General features: G+C 40.2%; 1 protein-coding gene across 4 annotated transcripts in view; it reads right to left on the bottom strand.

Annotated features, from left to right (window-relative positions):
• The window catches only part of SH3YL1 (SH3 and SYLF domain containing 1), a 43,993-nt gene that overhangs the window by 20,852 nt on the left and 1,340 nt on the right, over positions 1-21,801 (bottom strand). For all 4 annotated transcript variants that reach the window (XM_032294297.1, XM_032294298.1, XM_032294295.1 and 1 more), the window contains exons 2-3: positions 3,893-4,003; positions 590-703 (exon numbers count right to left, since the gene is read on the bottom strand). In XM_032294297.1, the coding sequence (XP_032150188.1) occupies positions 590-703; positions 3,893-4,003 (225 nt within the window). The remainder of the gene's footprint in view (positions 1-589; positions 704-3,892; positions 4,004-21,801) is intronic.

The raw sequence follows: 21,801 nt of genomic DNA, 5'->3' as shown, positions 1-21,801 counted from the left end.
AATATTACTATAAATGTTGGTACTTGGGATTCATAACAAATCTTTTGATTTCATCTCTAAAGAATGAAGTAGTAGATTTCACCCCAGAAAGTAAAACTAGATTATACTGGCTCTTGATACAATTCTGCCTTGGGAAAATTCTTCCAGTGTCACGGTTTCTATAACCTACCACAGAAACAAAGAAGTTCACACGTGGCCCCTTATTTTCATATCAATTTCCATAAAAAAAAAAAAAAGAAAGCAGCCATACCATGAAGTTGAGAGATAAGAATTCATATTAAACAAAAGAAATGCATATACTGCCATGTTTAAATATTTGCTCTGTGGAAGAATTACAAAATGCGTGCAAACAAAATTGGGTCCACTGCCCAGGCTTGTCTAATATTCTGAGGACAGAGAGAGACAGAAAGGCTGGTTCCCTCGCTTGTTCATGACACCAAACTGCGCGTTCAGTCAAGTAGCCCTCATTCCATAAGCGTCAGTTGCTGTGCAGGAAACCTGTCCTACTCGCTATGCAATGTGTTCATACTGGAAACAGACAGAAGAAAGAACAAAGATTATCTACTCCAGTGAACAGATGCCAACTTACTTCCGTCTGGAAGACGTGCCAGTACAATCCCACTGCCTCCTCTGGCGGTCACCAGGAACCCGGCTTTGATCACAGACAGAATTGCAAGGCCTTTAGCCTTCGCAATTACATGAGCTGTTAACGTGGAAAACAGTGGAAGATAAGCGTTTTTATCTAGATGCCGGGATAGACGAGCCAGTGTTACACAGAGTCAGCGTGCACAGGTGCTCTCCCTAGGAGCTCAGGGCACACAGGAGCAATGAACAGAAGTCAGTCGCTTAACAGACAGGTACAAGGCCTCTCTATTCCCACGCATGTTTTTTGTGTTTGCTATTTTTGCAGTGCTAAACACAACATCCTAAATATCCTCGAATCCTGCAAAATATTTGCCCTGCTAATAGATATCAATAAAATCTTTCAAATATCAAATTTATTAGACAAATTATTTGATAAATAAATTAGATAAATTAGATATTTGAAAGAGATTTTATTGTTATCTATTAGCAGGGCAAATATTTTGACAATTTCAATTAATTTAGAATATAGTATACAATATAAAAGATAAAAGTTACTATTTTCAAAGAAATTAAGATCCATATAGTATTAAGGAAAAACTTTAAAAATTACTGAAAGGCCGCATGAATTAGAGCTTTGATCTTAAAGCCATCTAGCTAAATTAACCTTGTATTAATATAAAAATTTGGATTCAAAAACAGAAAAATAATTTTTCAATGTTAAAACATTTTTAACATTATAAAATAATCTGCTATAGCATTCGAGTACCACTTAACTCCTAGTACACTGAAAATATGTTCAATTTAAAAATATCGGTTTTTCATATTTCAGAGACGTTCATTACATAAATGAGGGTTATTAGTATATGTATCCAGTGAATATAGTGCCACACTATTCTGTGAATCTACAACACAATAATACCTCTTTCAAGCTAACGAGGGAAGCCTAGCATATAACTTTAAGCTAGTTTAATTTATTATTATTTGCATCAAATATTCTGCCAAGAAAGTGAAGCCAGACATGGTGCTCTAGTACACAGAGCAAAGGCTTTGCAGATGCCCCAAGAGAACACTAAAATTCTCACATAATTATGCCACCATTTCAAAATTTAAATTAAGAACAAACCCTTGGAAATAACTGATCCAAGACCATGAAGTTCGCAGGCAGAACACGTGTGGAGCTGTTCTCAGTAAGAAAGTTATGGAGAACAAGGTTGCATCCTGGATGGCTGGCTACTAAGTGTACTTTTGTATTTTAAAAAGTTATAATTACACTGCAGTAAGACTGAACGCTGTATCATACATCGTGCAGGTTTATATTTACAGCCACCTGTTGGCAGAATGTCTTCCTCACATTCTGTTTTCAATGTTCTAGAGTTGCTATTGTTCCTATTGAGAATTAGATATTAACAAAAACAGGTTTTAAAATGAATATATTCCACATGTCAACTATATTTTTATAGATTTCCACTCAGATTCAGGGAAATGAAACACTAATAATCCCTAAATAATCTGCCAGTTAGCTTTTGATTTATAACATAAAATGTAATGATTATAGATTTAATTGCTAAATTAAGCTTCACTTAACTCTCAGAACCCTAACATTTTGGGAGGCCAAACACACCATTGGAAGGTCTAGAGACCTAGGTGTCTTGTTTAAGTGCTTTGCAGATGCAGTTGTTTATCCTGTGATATAGCGTCTTTGTCTTAATGTAAACACAAAGCCCCATCAGACTCCCCGGTGAGGGAAGGGAGCTTGTATCTCTGTGGGCTGTGGAACTCTCCTATTGCCACACCCACACCTCGGGGCAATCTCTTTCATTTTCTGAGCTTCACCCACTGAGTGTGACTCCCTCAGAATACTGATACTGAAAAATCTACTTTGTCTTGTTGAGTTTTCTTTCAGCTCTAAAGCATCTGAAACTCGTGTGTGTGTGTGCCTCACTGGGACGGTGTGAGCAATGCAGACAGATCTGTGACATCGGAGCAGACTGCTCAGGAGCTCCCAGGGTCTGCCAAGGTGCAGGTTCAGACTGCACCTAGAGTGGCAAGGGGGCTCTACTAAGCACTGTTTTCTCCAGACCGGAGAAGTCACTGGGCCAGCGCAACAAGGATTAATATTATGATTCACATTATTAAAACAGTAACGAATTTTTAAAACATTATTTGAAGCTCTATTAAATAACTTCAGATATCTGGCTTAGAAAAATTAAACTTAGCTCTTTAATGCAGGACTCAGAGTCATGCACTGTGATTAACTAAGCGGGAGGCTGGTCTGAAACATTGTCCAGGCCGACTGGATGAGACAAGCATGCCGGGAACACCCTCTGGAAACGGGAAGTGGTGATGAACAGGCCACGGTTTTCAAAGACGCCCCTCTGGACCACAGCTTATGTGGTCACTGTCAGAGAATTACTAGTCATAAGAATTACACAAAAACCACATGTAAGACAAGCATTCCTGGACACACTGCACTAAAAGTCTGATTCAGCAGGTTTGGAGTGAAGTTTAAGAATTGCGTTTCTATGGCCTGGGGGTACCGATGCACATCTGTGTTGGGAATTGGTGATTAATGTCTTCTTAAGCCACTAGAGAATGTAAATGTCTCATGTGCAAGGAGAAAACACAAAATTAAAATTTATGTATGAGATTAGCTTGTGAGTTTGCAAGGTTAGCTTGCAGAGTTCTTAGCACGCCATGCAAAGGACAGGCGAGGCTGCAGAGAGCTGAAGTGGAGCAGGAACATGTGGTGTTAGGGCGCTGGACCCCCGAGGCCGGAGGCAGGAGGAAAAGCCTATGTAAAAAGGAGAGACAGGGAGGGAAGAGGCCTGGCTGGTTTGCCTGATCTGCAGCTGGCCCTGTCCAGACCCCTTGCACCTGGAGTAGCAGGGCTCTGTGAGGACTATTTCCTCATGACGGGAGAAGTGGCAGGAATGCAACAATAATTAACATCATTATTATTTCACTATTAAGATTATTATATCAATAACAAATTTTCCAAACAGAGCTGAGTCATGTGCTGTGATTATGAGGGAGTCTGGTCTGTAACATTGCTGAAGTGACTTGGCATTTGGATCTCCTTTGCATGAAATGAGTTGTGCTGTGAATACCCTTTGGAAATAACTGGAAGTGGTGATGAACAGGTTGTGGTTTCCAGAGCATCCCTGGATCGGCCATGGGAAAGACGCTGGTGGAGCCACCTGTTGGCCCTGATGGAGGCTTCTGCCTGAAATGGAGTCTCGAAGAACACAAAAAACGACTTAGGAAAAAAAACATTTAGAGACAAACAGCACTCATCCTATTTACCTACCAGGAATGATCTTGTCAGGTCCATTTCTGGAAGTTATTTCTGTGAATTCTCTTAATATTTTGGCAGCCTTTTTCGCTTCTGATTTCAAATTGGAAGGTATAGGGTTATTCACTGAAAGATGAAAAAAATGTATTTTAATGAAAAATTCTACTAAATAGAAGTGAGAAATTTATTGTAATTTCATTTTTCTCATATACAACTGTCAGAGGTTGTTCAAACCAGAGGGACTCCGTCTTGAATAGGAGCTGGGCGAAGCAAGGCTGAGACCCACAGGGCTGCATTCCCAGGAGTAAGGCATTCCAAGTCACAGGCTGAGATGCGAGGTCCACACAAGATACCGGCCAAGAAGACGTTGTTTACAGCACGCGGCAAAGGAGTCGCAGCCAAACCCACCGAAACCAGTATGGCGATGTGGTCATCCTCACTGCTCACTTTACATTAATTCTAACGTGATGGCTTGCTAAAAGACACCAGTGCCATGACGGCTTACGAATGCACGGCAACATCAGGAAGTTACCCTGTATAGTCTGAGAAGGGGAGGAACCCTAAGTTCCGGGAATTGCCCACCCCTTTTCCAGAAAACTCATGAATAATCCACTCCTTGTTTAGCATATCATTGACAAATAACTCTAAGTATCCTTACTCAGGCAGCCCAGGCCAAGCTCCGCCGATGGAGCACTCTTCTTCATTCCTTTACTTTCCTACTAATAAACTTGCTTTCACTTTGCTCTGTGGACTCGCCCTGAGTTCTTTCTAGTGTGAGGTCCAAGAACCCTCTCTTGGGGTCTGGATCGGGACCCATTTGCGGCAACACGATGAAGCATTAACACAGCATGGCCTACCAAAAAAATGAACTGTGAATCCCCATTGACAATATCATCTCTCTTCTTCTAATGAGTCAAAGCTATGTTGAGAGTGGGAAACTCTAAACTCTCAGAATCTCAGAAGTTATAAAATCCTGGGACCCTAACGGATCTTAAACAAAACCTGGCCAAGCCTCTCCATTAAGCATCCTCTTCCTGCAATCAACACACTTTAATACTAATTTAAAATAATAATTAAAGTTTTAAAAGTAAATATATTTTGTAACTATAATATGTAGTATAAGATTTAATATATTTTGTTATTCTTGTCAGAAATGTTGGAACTGGCTGCCTGTACACTTTCCTGTTAGCAAAACTCTAGGAGACTCAGGAATTGAGTCTACAGGTAATGACGCCTGCACGTCTACGGCACTTAACACTTCCACGTCGCCTGGACATTCGCACACTCGTTGACAGTTTGGCATAACAAGCTCACACAATTCTTCCAGCTCTGCAGTGTATCAGAGAAGGGACCAGGGATCAGCAGAGCAAAGAATCTGATGGCGTCAGTGCAGACCAACGAGAGCCCCAAGGCTGAGGAGCTGTTGTCTCAGGGTCTACAGTTAAGATGCACATGGTGACTGCGGGACCTCAGGACCTGGAAGGTTGAAGGCAATCATTTCCACTGTTTCACCCTGGTAATTGGCAGAATGTAGATGAAGCATGCTAAAGGAAGCTTGCTTTTGTCAAAGGTAATTAAATCTCAGGACCCCAAAATCACTGAGCCAAGGGAAAAGTCAAGCTGGGAACTCTGCCAGGCAAACCTGCCTCCCATTTTATTCCTAAATAAGATAGCTACAAAGGTATGAAGCCACACACCTCCTCACAATTTGCCCACAAGGAAATCCCTTGTGGACAAAAGGAAAACAGAACTCAGACTCACCCCTCTGCTCACGGAGACATATGCATATCTGAGTGTTCCCTTTGCCCTGTTGTTTCACTAAACCAGACTAAGGCATAAGTGACCATTCCTGTAAATCACATACTCAGTGAAAGGCTAATCAGAAACTCAGAAGATTGCAAGTTTGTTTCGCCTTTCTGGACGAAACCAATCTTACATATATTGATTGATGTCTCAGGTCTCCGTTAAATGTGTAAAACCAAACTACCCAGACAGCCTTGAGCACATGTTGTCAGGACCTCCTAAGGCTGTGTCATGGGCCGTCCTTAACCTTGACAAAATAAACTTTTAAAATTGACTGAGACCCATGTCAGATCTCAAGTGTAAACTCATGGTTTACACTTTCAACAGATCAAATGATCAAAGAGCACAGGGGGAAAAAAAATCCCCTTCTTTTATTTAGCCAAATATAAACATTTCTAATAAAATGTGATATATTTTGGTGCCTGGTATGTTTGAAGGATGTAATTTATTTTAAAAGTGAAAACTGGCTGGGCACTCACAGCACTTTGGGAGGTCAAGGGAGGAAGATCACTTGAGGCAAGGAGTTTGAGACCAGCCTGGGCAACATAGTGAGACTCCGTCTCTACCAATAAAAAGATTTAAAAAATCAGCCAGGCATGGTGGTGTACACCTGAAGTCCTTGCTACCCAGGAGGCTGAGGCAGGAGGATTACTTGAACTCCAGCCTAGGCAACAGGGCAAGGCCCTGTCTCAAAATAAAATAAAATTTTAAAAAGTGAAAACTGATTTAGGGTTATTTTGGAGTTCTAATTTCTTTAAAAGATGTCATTATCAGTTCTTTGTGGCTCAACACAGGAGTATTAGCAAGATCCAAACCAGGAAAAAAAAAATCAATCCCAAGAATCATCAATGGTAGAGGAAGATATTTCCAGATACTTTATGCAAGAAATATTAAGTGTGCATGACCCATGTATGTAGCTCTTTACCCCTTTTAAAAACAAGTGGCATCACAGCATTAGTGTATTTTGACACTTTGCATTATTTTACTCAATGTTATTTCAGAATAAAATATTGGCTCTCAGTGTAGACTTTTCAGATCAACTTCATGAGATAACAATTTACAAAATGAAATCTACCTGTGTTACAGGTATAGCTCAGTGGGCATGGACAGAAAGAAGTACAGACCACTCCTGACCACTCCGTCCATGCCTTCTGCAGTGGCCACTCCCATGCCCAGTCCCTGCCCCAGGTTGGCGCCAATCTGATGATTCCTGTCCCTGTGCATGAATTTTGTCTGTGTCAGAACTTCACATAAAGTCATCAGTGTGTGTGCTTTTCTGTCTAGCTTATTTTACGTACCACAAAAATACTGAGACTCATACACATTGCTGCATAGATCAAAAGCTCTTCCTTTTTGACTGCCAACCGGTATTCTAATGTGTGGACATAGCAAAATTTGTCCTTCCAGTCACTGTTGATGGACAACTGGGTTGCTTCCAGCTTTGGGCTATTACAAATAAAATTGCTATAAATATTTCTGTGTAAGCCTTTTGTGAAAAAATGTTTTATTTCTCTTGGGTAATTACGTAGGATGGGAATTGCCAGTTCATGTGATAAATGTGTATTTAACAATGTAAGGAGCCACCAAAGAGTTCCCAAAGCGATTGTACATCTTAGGCTTCCACCAGAAGTTTATAAGAGTTCTGGTTATTCCATATCCTCAACACTTGCAATGTCCAGTTTTTAAAATTTGAGTTATTTTAGTGGGTTTAATTTTCATTTCTCAGATGACTAATGTTGTTGAACACTTTTTTCTATACGTATTTCTATACCTTGAAAAGTGTCCATTTAAATCTTTTGTCTGTGTCCTTTGCCCACTTTTTAATGGAGTTGTTTTTTGTTCGTTAATTTGTTTAAGTTTCTTATAGATTCTGGATATTAGGCCTTTGTTGGATGTATAGCTTGCAAATATTTTCTTCTATTCTGTAGGTTATCTGTTTTCTCTGTTGATAGTTTCTTTTGCTGTTCAGAAGCTCTTTAGTTTAAGTAGGTCCCATTTGTCAATTATTGTTTTTGTTGTAACTGCTTTTGGCATCTTTATCATAAAATCTTTGTCAGCGATTATGTCCACAATGGAATTTCATAGGTTATCTTCCAGAGTTTTTATAGTTTTAGGTTTTACATTGTTAACGCAGGCTAAATATGACATGAGAAGGACTCCATTCTTCTATATTTGAGTCCTTGTAGATGAACTGCAACCTAACTTAATATGTAGACAAAATTGAGAACCTGATTTACGAGTATGCATCTGTAACAATAGCTCAGTCTTGGCCAATCCCAGAAGCCATATTTCAACCATTCACATGCTGCTGAGTGTTCAAACTGTTCAAATAAGGCAAATGATGAGCTGTAACTCATCCAGTTGTTTCTGTACTTTATTTCTGATTTCTGTATATCACTTCCCTTTTTTTTGTCTATAAATTTGCTCTGACCAGGAGGTATCCCTGGAATCTCTGATTCTGCTGTGATTCTGGGAGCTGCTTGATTCACAAATCATCCATTGCTCAATTAAACTCTTTAAAATTTAATTTGGCTGAAGTTTTTCTTTTAACAACATTCAAGTCTTTAATCCATCTTCAATTGATTTTTTGTGTATGGTATATATAAGGAAGGGGTCCTGTTTCAGTCTTCTGCGTATAGCTAGCCAGTTATTCTGGCTATTCACCATTTATTGAATATGGAGTTCTTACCCCATTGCTTATTTTTGTTGACTTTGTCCAAGATCAGATGACTGTAGGTATGTGGCATTATTTCTGGGTTCTCTATTCTGTTCATTGGTCTATGTGTCTGTTTTTGTATCACTACCATGCTGTTTTCATTACTATAGCTTTGTAGTACAGTTTGAAGTCAGGTAGCATGATGTCTCCAGTTTTGTTCTTTTTGCTTAGGATTGTCTTGGCTATTTGGGGTCTTTCTTGGTTCCACATGAATCTCAAAATTGTTTTGTTTTCTAATTCTGTGAACAATGTCATTGGTAGTGTAATAGGAATAGTATTGAATCTATAAGTTGCTTTATGCAGTATGGCAATTTTAATAATATTGATTCTTCCTGTCCATGAGCATGGAATGTTTTTCCACGTATGTATCATCTCTGATTTCTTTCAGCAGTATTTTGTAATTCTTGTTGTAGAGATCTTTCACTTCCTTGGTTAGCTGTATTCCTAGGTATTTTATTCTTTTTGTGTAAAATAGGCGTTTTAAATAGTATAATCTGCCATTCCTAGATCTGTTTTTGACTGAATCGTCTTCTAGCTGTGAGTTATGTTTTCCTGTTTTTACTTCTTTCTAGTAAAAGAGCATTGTAGATACTACCATGTTGAGTGCCTAGATTTCATTGTCTCCCTTAAAAGTGTTGACCTTTGTGTTAGCAGGTAGTGAGTTACTTGCAGATCAGCTTGATCATTTGTTGGCTTATTGTTGTGTTCTATTTGTGTGTCTAGAGTAGTAGAACTATTTTACCCATCAAGATGTGTCCCTTCTGGTCTCTGTCCTGGGTGCCTGGTTGTTTAATAAGCTCTCTCCATTGTGGCTCTTTGGAACAGCTGTCCCCAGCCTGGTGCAAGCACTGAGAATAGTTCACCTCAAAGCTTCAAGGTAGCTGTTCTTGCCCTGCTTTGCAAGTTTCACCCTACACAGATAGCACTTAACATTCAGCTGAAGGCTCAAGGAGATCCCTTTGCAGATTTCTGGAGCTCTTTCCCTTAGTGGTCCCACATTGCTGGTAACATGCTCCGCAAATTCCAGTTACCTTGGGCTCTTCAGACCCAACTTCTGCCTCTTCTTCTCAGCAGGAGCCTGAGCTCTGCGTGCCACCTCCTTGTCCTGCAGTTCAGGAAGTGCTCCAGGTAGAAAACAGTCACTAACGGAGTTCACCCCGTTCCCCTTATCTTATGATTCTCAGACATGTTTAACAAGTGCAAACATTGCTCCACACACAGCTGCCCAGTTTCCTAGCTGTTTACCATGACTGTGAGTAACAGGAGCCATGTTGCTCTCTGGGCATTTTCCATTTGTTTTTTATGATGAGCAATGCTGACTACATTTTTATCTGTCGAATGTTTCTCATGTACATTGTCCATTTACAGGGGGTTTCTCTCTTTTCTTATTGATTCATATATTAATGAATTAATCATTTTTCTCGAATATGAGTTAATAATATTGACTCCCTGTCTGTCACTTGTCTTTTGAATTTGCTGCTTTTTTTCCTACCTGTTTTTTCTTAATGAAATCAAATCTGCCATCTATCTTACAAGAGTCTTTTAACAAAACACAGCAATTTTCAAGTTCAAATGGGAAAATAAGCAAGAAGAGCTAGAAAAAAATACGTAAAAGCAGAACAATGAGAGAGCCCAGCCTTGTCAGAACCTGTGACACATTACAAAACCTCAAAGATTAATGCATAATAGCAGATGTAAAATCAATTTACAAAAAAGAAAATTCAGAAATTGACCCAAATACATTTACAAATTTAGTATATAATAAAAGTGACACTTCAAGTCTATGTTGAAATGATGTATTGCATACTAGATAATGGTTGTTTGAGGAGAAAAACAAAAATTCACTCACAGCTTTGTGTTACAGAAAGATAAACTCCAAATTCATTGAAGATTTAGAATGTCAAATATCAAATTATAAAAGAATCAGCAATTATAGAACTTTGTTTTTCAGTTTCATAGTGGAAAAGACCCGACTATGGCAACATTTCTATATTTTTACATAATCAAAAATTATTTGTACAATGTGCAAGTACATTGTAAAATAAAGGAAAAAGTACAGATATGCAAATATTAAGGATAAAGACATCTATAACATTACACCCACCAATACCGCTGTCTGTGTTTTGATGTATGCTTCGATTGATTCCTATTGCTAAACATGTCATTTAGCAATAAAAGCTGTTTCCATAGCTTTTATAGGCGTTCCTGTTGGGTAGTAATTATCTTGGGAGAGAATCTTTTTTTTTTTTAAGATGGAATCTCGCTCTGTCACCCAGGCTGGAGTGCATTGGCGCTATCTCGGTTCACCGCAACCTCCGCCTCCCGGGTTCAAGCAATTCTCCTACCTCAGCCTCCCAAGTAGCTGGGACTACAGATGCACGCCACCAGGCCCAGTTAATTTTTGTATTTTTAGTAGAGACAAGGTTTCACCATGGTGGCCAGGATGGTCTCTATCTCTTGACCTCATGATCCACCTGCCTTGGCCTCCCAAAGTGCTGGGATTACAGGTGTGAGCCACTGCACCCAGACGGGAGAAAATCTTAAGAGTTGGAATTAGTAGGAAAAAAAAAACGCAAACATTTTAAGGTTTTTATTACATTATCAAAATCGTTCAAAAAAATTGCTCATGTTTAGAAGCACTGGGTGTTACCATAAAATAAAATTCCCACCATTCCCAGGGAGGCTCAAAGAGGCAGAACAGGCACATCAGAAGAAAAAGATGGGATGATGCAATTTGATGTGGAATTAGTTGAACACTAGAGAATATTTATTCTGCTTACATTTCCTGTTTTGTGTACTTTCTGTTCCTGCTTTTTTCCTGTTTTTGTTTTTTTTTTTTTCTGTTATCATACTCCCTTTGTCTATAATTTTAATCATGTTGCAAGTCTATAGCTTGGCTTGCTGGTTTTAAATTTTACTTTAGTCTCAGCATTTGTCTTTACATATATAACAGCACTCTCTGAGCTTTCCACTATTTTCATCTGTTATCTATTATCATGAATAAAGGCCACCATTTAAAAAATTATACAGCTATTACTGTACTCACCTCAAACTTATAATGGCATAGGATATGAGGTAGAAACCTAATGTTTGTAGAAAATACAGCATGATTTATTGACTCACTAAAGAAAAATAATACTCCTCTAAAAATATATGACAGAGATGACATGGTAGTTAATTATTCTGGGATAAGTTATTATTCATATTAAATGAAACAAAATTAGAATACAATATTACCTTATATGCAAAAAAATCTATTAAAAGACTAAATATTAAAGACAAAATTTAATTCTTTTAGAATAAAATATGGAGAATGTCTTTATTATTTGGGGATGGAAGGAATTCCATACACAATGCACTGCAGTAAAGGGAAACCACAGAAATATTAAACTACACTAAAGCTCGAAAGCTCTATCTGCAGACTTTAAAAAATAAGAATACATAAGCCACAGACTGGGAGATATTTGTCATACATATACATTGCAGAGATTTTGGATATAAAGTTTTCTAAACAACAATAAAAAACAACACAACAGAAAACCGGTTGAAATGTATAATTAGTTAATTCACAGAAGAAATCTCCAGGGCTGCTATGTAGATGAAAAATTTATCACATTGACTAGGAATCAGGGAAGTACAAAAAAGACTACAATGAGTTACCATTTCACATATTTTTTTAATTAAAAAATCTGCCAATCAATGTATGGAAGGGTGTGGCACAAAGGAAGTTCTCACACCCTGTGGTGGGAGCCAATCAGCATAGCTGACTTCGAGGACTAAGGCATCTATAGGGGTGTGCAGTGCCTACGAGGCTGCCATGTACCCTGGGACACGACACAGGGAGATGCTCACAGGTGTGCTCACTAAGACATCTATAGAGGTGTGCAGTGCCTACGAGGCTGCCATGTACCCCAGGACAGCTGGCAGGGAGATGCTCACAGGTGTGCTCACTAAGACATCTATAGGGGTGTGCAGTGCCTACGAGGCTGCCATGTACCCCGGGACACCACACAGGGAGATGCTCACAGGTGTGCTCACTAAGACATCTATAGAGGTGTGCAGTGCCTACGAGGCTGCCATGTACCCCGGGACAGCTGGCAGGGAGATGCTCACAGGTGTGCTCACTAAGACATGTGTAGTGGGTTGAATAGTGGCTCCATGAAAGATGTGCACCTGGACTCTCTGAATGTGACCAATTTTGGAAAAAGGGCTTTTGCAAGTGCAATTAAGAATCTCAAGACCAGATCATCCTCAATTACCTGAATGAGTCCTAAAGCCAATAATGAGTGTCCTTACAAGAGACAGAAGACAGGGAGGCAGAGGTGGGAGTGAGGCAGCCATAAGCAATGGAACAACTGGAGCCACCAGAGCTAGTGTCAAGGACACTTGACTGGCTCCTTCTAGAAGCCCTGAGGGAGGGTCCTTCCTCCCTGTCCCTCGCGGCCTCCAAAGGAGCCAGCCCGGAAACTCCTTGACTGCAGGCTTCTGGCCTCCGTGACTGTGTGAGAACAAATTTCTGTTCTTGTAAGCAAAGCCGTTGGAGGTAATTTGTGACGGCAGCCCAGGAAACTGATGTGACATGTATAAGAATGTTCACTGAGGCAATGTTTTTAATAGCAAAATAATAAATAAATACATTTATAAAACCAAATAACCTAAACTTTCCTTAAGAGGAGGATGGACATCGTTTGGTATAGTATTAAAATGAATTTCTGTACAGCACTTTAAATAAGCTAGAGCTACATGCCTCAACATAGAAAAATATGAATCATATTCAAGGGAAAAACAAGCTGCACAGACACACATGGAGGACCATGCATTCATGTAACGGACATACAGGCCTATGTCTAAAAGAATAAGGATGTTGGATTTGACGGTAAACGTGGGTCGGGGAAATACCAGAATCAGGGAGAGGAGCATAGGAGGCCTGAGGAGACGCGTGCTCTTCCCTAGGCCATGCAGGTCACAGGTGTAAATTACACTATTCCCCAGTCCCTTGTGTGTCAGAAATATATTACATGAAAATCATTGCATCATCTGAATATTGTATAATTAAAATATTTAAATATTACTGGAAACATGACTACAGGTAAAAAATGTATATTATGAATAATTACTCCACGAACTATCATTTCAAACCTTACTTCTCAGGGCCAACAATATGACTTGAAAGGGTATGGGAAAGTAAAAAAATGCATTTATTTGTTTTACACAAACGTGTGATCACAGAAGCTCCCCATCCCTCACTCCAGAAATACACACGAACAAAATGTGAAAGACAAGGACTTGATGACAGGTTGTTCGCTAAATACTTGTTTGTTGCATGCATTTGTGTAACATTGACAATTCTGGAATTTGAATTTTTAGGACCTAAAAAAGTTACTCATATTCTCAACAATCATGTACTTGTTTAAAATGAAAGGATGTCATTTGCATGATAGCGTTAAGACACAGAAACCCTGATATTCTTTTCACTTGCTGTGGTGAATATGGAGAGAGACAAACAGAACAATTCTCAGAAGCACATAATTCTTATATCAGGAAGGAATCTTAAGACATCCATTCAAAATGATGTCAACTTATTGGTATTCTTCTATTTTTTTTATTATTAATGCTTTGATTATAAAGTTTAGATTTAAAGAATCTTATAAAACATATAAATGAGGAAAATTCCAAGTGAATATTTAGGCCATTAAAGTACATTTTATGGAGGTAGATTTTAGTCATGATTGGAGTAACGAAAATTATTTTTTCTTTTTTTTGTTTTTGTTTTTGAGATGGAGCTGGCTCTGTTGCTCAGGCATGAGTGCAATGGCATGATCTTGGCTCACTGCAACCTCTGCCTCCTGAGTTCAAGCAATTCTCCTGCCTCAGCCTCCCAAAGGCTGGGACTACAGGCATGCATCACCCTGCCCGGCTAATTGTTTTGTGTTTTTAGTGGAGATCGGGTTTCACCGTGTTGGCCAGGCTGGTCTTGAACTCCTGACCTGAAGTGATCTGCTTGCCTTGGCCGCCCAAAGTGCTGAGATTACAGACGTGAGTGACTGTACCTGGCCCCAAAATTGAAAAATCTTTCTTTGGTATTCTACAAGCGATCAGGAAAAAGATACGTGGTGAGGGACATTTTCAATTTTCCAGATTTCCAATATAGCATTTATGCTATATTGTGTTTTCTCCTCCCTCTTTCCTCGTCACTTGCTGGATAAAGAGGACTTTGATGGCAGAGCCATGGGGCGAACGACAGCAGATCTCGGGGTCACCACCTGCAGGAGGCTGCCCACGGCCAAACAGCCACGTTCAACTGTGATGTGACGAAAGAGTAACTCTCAGTGCGGTAAGAAATTGAGATTTGACCAAAACCTAAAATGCAATAAAATAAATAAATGGGAAAAAAAAAAAAAGAAGAAGGGTCAATAGTTGTGAAGGAGAATAAACCACATCACATAGGTGAAGTCAGTGAAGAGGTGAAGGCAGGAAATACTGAAGCTTTCCAAGAAAAAAAAAAAAAAAAAAACGCCTCAGATCCAGAAATTCTTGAAATCCAAATAAAATGAATGATGGAACAATCCAAAATTTCCTTTGGTGAGAAAGTGATTACAGTAGCCTCAGACTTTCCTTCCATGTTGGAAAATATCATAAGCTGGACATATAAAAAGTCAACATGGCTTTCTGTGTTACTTTTTACTTTTGGGAAATTTTGCATGTTTGCAAATTCTGTTTTTTTTACTAGCATTTTACCTATGTTCTCTGGGATTTGAGAGGCTTTCTTTAGTGTATCCATTTAATTGTTTTGTACTAGATTTAAGTGATAAACGTTTGGGGTGTAGGTAACCTGAAAGTGGTTATTAGATTTTCCTTTGCTTACAAAAGAATGTTGCCGAAGACCTCTCTATAAATTTGTCCCCCATTTTAACAAATTTATTATCACTTTAATGATTCAGTGCAGTGTGTTTCTTTTATGCAAAACATGGATTTGCAGAAAGAAAAAAGAAAGAGATGGAAAAATCACGTAGATAAAATGTTTTTCCTCATCTTCTTTATTTTACAGCAAGAATATAGTAAGGATATGACAGTTTGGGCATTATTTGATGTACGGATAAAGAAGTCCATATTATAAACACTGTTTTAGGTCTTTGTGCCTAATAAACAAGTTACTTTTTACTGTGAAAAAAAAAAAAAAAGAAATTGAGATTTGAGGACCTACTTGTTATTGTGGCTAACTTCACCCTAATTAGTACATAAAAAATCATTCAGATTTCTCTATGGTGTTTGCTTAACAAGATAAAGAAGTATGTGAAATGTTGATTTTTGAACTTAGGGCTAGATTTGACTTATTTTTAATATTCATTTTAATCACTTAGGTGGAAAAAGGAATAAAATACTTATCAAATTTAATTATATTGTATATTAATATTTTTATCTTTTTGATTGCATATTATTAATAACATTACTTGCAAGTCCTCTGAAAAGCAAAACAGTGACGCTGCCTTTCCAAATAAACATTTAAATGGATAAGGAGATGTGTTATCTTGCTCTACCAAGCACTCCTACCAGCATGCACACCTTAAAACCATTTAAGACTATAGGATTCGATCCTGCCCCTCCCTCGTTAGGACCCCAGCCCCACTGACTCCTCTGTCTACACCTTCCTGTTCAGCTGGGGTAGCTGTGGCAGTCCAGGTCCAAGCAGGATGTTATGGAGAGGGAAGTGCAATGTGAGAATGATTAACTATGACAAAAGATATAAGGCAACTGTATGGCGCCCTAGGCTGTGAGAGTTCTCAGGAAGGAGGGCCTGGGACAGATTCAGCCCTCATTGGAAAAAGTGCCATTCAGCCCAGAGATCAACAGAGATGGCCACGGCTGGACACATCAGGGGTGCTGACGAGCAGAGGCCACTCTGGAGGGAGGGAGTCTGCAGCTGGTGGTGTGGACATGCAGTGGGAGCCTGGGTGCTAGCCAGAACAGGAGCCCCTTGGGCCTGGGGTGAGGGTCTGATTTCTGAGCAGGGGGCTTGGAAAGGACTTCCCTAGGCCAGGTTGGTGGGGCCTCATCCTCTGCCCGAGGCTGGGGGTCTCCACTGGATGTCCCTCTCTCCCTAAAGACCCCTCCAGGAACCCCTCCTGAGGAAGCTCATGTCCTGCCCACCGCAAAGTGGTCACACTTCAAGGAATGCTGCTTATTCCAGAACATAAACTGGGTGGGGTGGAGCGGGCCTCTGGGGGCCAAGAGGCAGGAAGTTGGGAACTGACAGTTGGGTTGGCCAGACCCTGACAGGTGGCTCGCCTGTGGCCTTTGGAGTAAAAATGGCTTTTACATTTGTTAATGGCTGGAAAAAATCAAGTCAAAAGGAGAATAGTATTTTGTGTCAAAACGCATTTTCAAAGATGAAATAGATAAAATCGCATTAGAAAGCAGCAATAACAGCTGGATATTTGTGCTTTATTTTGAGGATAAGAAACACTAACTGTACCTCAGTAAGTGAAATGTTATACCCTCAATATAGACAATTCCATTCTTCTCACCAGTAGACTTGCATTGCAAAAATATAATTATTACACTTTCAGTTTTGCCAATGAAAAATGCATGGAAATTTGTTCTCTCTTGCTATAAAAGTGCCTATATATCTTTAATTTCACTTCTTGGCCTACGTAGCCTAATATACATACTATCTGGTTCTTTACAGAAAAAGGTTTGCTAACCTCTGACCTGTGGAATACAAATCATTCATCAAGACCAATTTTAAACATTGCCTTCTACAGAGAACCACTCCGCACAGCCCTTAAAATACATGAACTTGCTGGGCAGGGTGCCACTGTCACACCATTTGAATGGGATTGCAGCCACTATTCACTTACAGGGCAAAGGCCCCCTGGACTCCTATGGCCTCAGGGGCTCTCCCTTCCTCCTGGCAGCCAAGCATCCCACCAGGCTGCACAAAAACCACCTGAGAAGGACCTGGGAACAAACCCCTCACATCCTGCTTAAGTGGTCTGGGAAAGGCACCTTTTGTTTCTTTTTTAAAAAAACGTCAACACAGCATAACACAGACAAATGCTGACTTATTATGCCTCTGGGAAGAGCGAATGGGGCTTCCTCCTTCCTGACCTCCACTGGGGTCCTCTGTCTTCCCTAAGGTTCCACCTCTGCTGCTGACACTCAGACCTCAGATGCTGCCCAGGTTCTGTGACTTCAAGCACCATTTACATTTGGTAATTCCATAAGTTTTATCTATTCTTTAACTGTCCTTTAAATTCCAGACTTGCAATATCAATTGTAGCATTTCAAATGCAACATATTCAAATACTGGAACTCGAAATATCCACCTGCCTATCCCCCTGGGCTGGAGCCTTCCTCTCTAGGTAGATTCCATTGAGAGGTGGTGCTCATACCTGGGCCAGCTGTGACTTCTTAATTTCTCACATGCCCATAACCAATCCATCAGCAAACCCTATGAGAACATAAACCTTCAAAACAGACTCAGAATCTGACTACACTACACCCCTCCCTGCTACCAGCTCAGCCCAAGAATACTACTTCTTGCTGGACCTTTGTGGCAGCCTTCTGGTTGTTAGATCCCAGCATTGGCCTGTATGGCCAATTCTCCAAAGAAAGGCTGTGTCCAAGTAACTTCTCAGACAATATTACTCCACTGCTTAGATCTTTCCAGGTTTTTCCAACACATGGAGACACTCAGCCTGCACCATGGCAGATACACAAATGTGTGTGTGTATATATATTTTTGTATATCTCCCTCACTAGAATGTAAGCCCCATGAGGGTGAGCACATTGATTATTAATTGTAATATCCCAATTTTTTTTCTTGAGACAGAATCTCGCTCTGTCACCCAGGCCGGGGTGCAGTGGCATGATCTCGGCTCCACCTCCTGAATTCATGCAATTCCCTGCCTCAGCCTCCTGAGTAGCTGGGATTATAGGCACCCGCCACCATGTCTGGCTAATTATTGCATTTTTAGTAGAGATGAGGTTTCATCATCTTAGCCAGGCTGGTCTTGAACTCCTGACCTCCACCTGCCTCTGCCTCCCAAAGTATTGGGATTACAGACGTGAGCCACTGCGCCTGACCGTGTCCAGTAAATATTTGTGAAATGAATAAAGCATTTTGTATGGCTTTCAGGATTAAAGGTGAAACCCTGTGAGGGATCCCTACGTAGACTCATTTATATAGAAAATCCAATGGATTTAGAAGACAATGTACTCAGTAACAGCAGTTTCTCAGCTTCTTAGACTATGCAACATTTTCCAGACCTTGAAGGAGAGGTCAGAGGGCAGCAAGGTGCAAGTGCCCCAAACAGCCTTTCTCCAGGACAACAGCAAGAACAAACAAAGTCAAGCCAGAGCGGAGTGCCAGGAGACCACGGAGCTTACCCCAAGCAGAGGCTCCAAGAAGCCTCATAGACATCTCCACTGCCAGGTGTGCCCAGGAGAGGAATGGAGAGGGAGGTGAGAGCTCACCCCACAGTTTCCTCAGCACAGAAGGTATGGGTCAGCCAGTGAGTCCACCAGCAGATGGACGCTGCTATTAGTCTGTAAGAGAGCTGGATTCTTGGAATCTCGTGTCCAATTCTGCGGCGTTATCAGCAGTGTTTTAGGGTTAACAATAACCAAAGACAAACAAGCAAATCTGTGGGTAGCTAAGACACACCCGACCCCTCTTATTCATCCGCACCTGAAACGCCAGTGCCTCCAGGGAGAAAGGGAGCCCAGGCTTGATTGGAAATGAGGTCTCATGATAAAATGTTTATATTTCTGGCACTCAGGTTTGTGATCTGGGATAAGCTGTACATTTGTCTTTCCTTCCTCCTTCCTTTGTACTCTCACCTTTTCTACCACTAAACTGTACAATCCTTACAGACCAGAACTGTATTTTTTACCAATTTGTGACTCCCTAAAAGTACCTTGGTCATATATCTAGATACTCAATACATTATATGTATACACAAATCATACATATATCTAGATGCTTGATACATTTGAATTAGTTCCCTGGAGTGGAAACTTGCTCTGGGCTGAATATTTCATCTACTTTATTTCAGAGGCAGCATAGCTTGCCTGCTTCCATCGATGCTGCAGCCATAGTACCGGGAGTGGAGTGGATGAGCCTGTATCAGGCCAGCATTCCTCGTTGTGCCCCAGCAGAACTTTATGACTAAAGCTGGTCCAATGCCAGCATCTGATGAGGGACTTGTAGGAGCTGCCAGAAGAACATATTCCAAGGCACTTCTGTTTCCACTTGCTATGGGATTTTGTCTCTACAAGGGGAGATTCTGAGAGCAAAGCCTCAGTAGGGGAGCTTGGGAGGAGATGCAGAGAGAACCCGGGCTCTGCAAAGCCAGAACCTGTTTGTCACATGGACCAGCAACATCTTTTTCTGTTAAAGCCAATTTAGACCAGATTTTCTGATACAACTGAAGCACTGTAAATAATACATAAATCTTATCCCCTCAGAAGACTTTCTACTTTGAACTCTCTCAACCAAGCAGTATTAGAGCAGTCAAATAAGCAAATTCCTTAGTTGAGAGTTGCTCTTACAAACATCCTGCAGTAGGGAAAGTCATGGCCTAATCTGTAAGCACAGGAAGAGAGCCACTGGACTTGGGAATCAGATTCAGCCTCGCACGGCCACCAACTGCATGACCCATCCTAGACCCAGCCCGTGTCACTGTGAACCTGCTGTTGACAAGGCTGGTCACAGTGAAGACATCTTCAGTGTGTCAGCTGAACTACAGATTCTATTAAACTTCTGATAAAATCCTGCCTGCTCATAGTTACATGCAGTGAATTTCTCTGTCAGAACAACAACAACAAAAAATATATGCAAATAAAATTTTAGATATGAGTCCCAAATCCCATCCTCAACATCAAATGATGGCTCACCCATTTTTCCTCTGCTGTGCCATAAGGCATACAGAGCATGACCTGATCAGAATGCTGATGGCCCTTTCTGTCATACTGCTGAGGTTATGAAGATGCAGGTCATTACTAATGAAGCCTCTTTCACCTCACATCATGGTTTGCATCTGAACTCTCATAAATGTCTTAAGTCCCTTGAATCATGCAAAATCTCTATAAATATTTAAGTTTTTTCCTAAGAAAAGGGTGGCTGCCAAACCTCAAGCTAAGAAACTTTCAGATAAAGTTTTCTTTAAAAAAAAAAAAAAGTTTAAATGTTTGAAATTTTTTATAGTAAAACATTTTTTAAACTAGAAGGGTTTATAAAATACAGGAAAGATGAATCAGCATAAGATCTGGAAATAATCTTAGGTATTGATCACAGGTCTAAAAACTCAGTGCTAGGGTCACTGGGGTCACAGAGGGACATTAGAATCCTACTTGGAGTAAATTGCCACCTGAGGAGAGAAAGTTGACTACTATTTCCAATCTAAACTTCACCAAGGGTCAGGAATGAAAGCAAGAAGACCCAAGAGCCCCTCTCCAGCACCGTCATTACCAGAGCTCAATTCCCAAACTTTTGCTTCCCTTATATTATTTGCTTCAAAGGACTCTATTATGAAAGCAATACTTATAGGAAAGTAAGCTTAGTAAATTTGGTTCTTTATGTTTTAATTGAATACATATTCATCAAATTATTGAATGTTACACTTTATGTGAAATGGAGGTTAATTCACTAAAATTCCATCTAAGATCAAAGGAACTGGAATGCTCCTAAAGATATACTTAGAATAAATTGAAGAAATCTTAGCCAAAAGAAAGTGTATCTATCTAATCTTTAAAAAGGCTTTCAAATGATGCCTTAAGCTACTTTTATGAACAAAATTGTATTTTGAACCCCACTGCTTGACAAATATGGCCTTTGTTTCTTAAGTCAATTCTTGCCTTTCTGTGGCCTTGGTTTAACTACTTCCTTTGTTTTAAGGAGACAAAGCTTGTCAGTTCTCAAAATAAAAACCTGTCTCTCTGGTCAGATCATTAACTTCCTGGGTCAAACTTTAAACCAGACTCCCATTTGAACATCAAGTGCCAGCCTAAGCTTGTTTCCAGTCCCCCAGCCCCAGGCTGTGGCTGGGGAACGGAGAGGACAGAGATTTCTCTGCTCCCTCCGGAGACGGGAAAGCCCTTTATTCCTGCTATCCCTCTTCTCCAACTGAAGAGTGTGATCTTGGTACAGAGCAGGTCCACACATGCCACACTGGTCTGACCTTTTTAGTAAAAAAACGGGCTCTTCCCAAAGAAAATTTTTTAGGTCTCAAAGAGCAGAGAATTAGGTCTTATCACGACGCCACTCACTGGCAAATAAGCCAGCGTGCACAAGGACTTGTGACGCCCTCAGCAGAGTCGGCGCAGCAGTTCTTTCCCTTCGACTGCATCAACTTCCTAGGATTGTGTGGATCCTTATTTCTGCGGAATGAGAAATCTCCTGACA

The sequence above is a fragment of the Sapajus apella genome, unplaced genomic scaffold, assembly GCF_009761245.1.
Source record: "Sapajus apella isolate SASKATOON/1434 unplaced genomic scaffold, GSC_monkey_1.0 scaffold31, whole genome shotgun sequence".
Lineage (NCBI taxonomy): Eukaryota > Metazoa > Chordata > Mammalia > Primates > Cebidae > Sapajus > Sapajus apella.
Note: the sequence above shows the minus strand (reverse complement) of the source record. Positions and strands in the feature narration are given on the sequence as shown.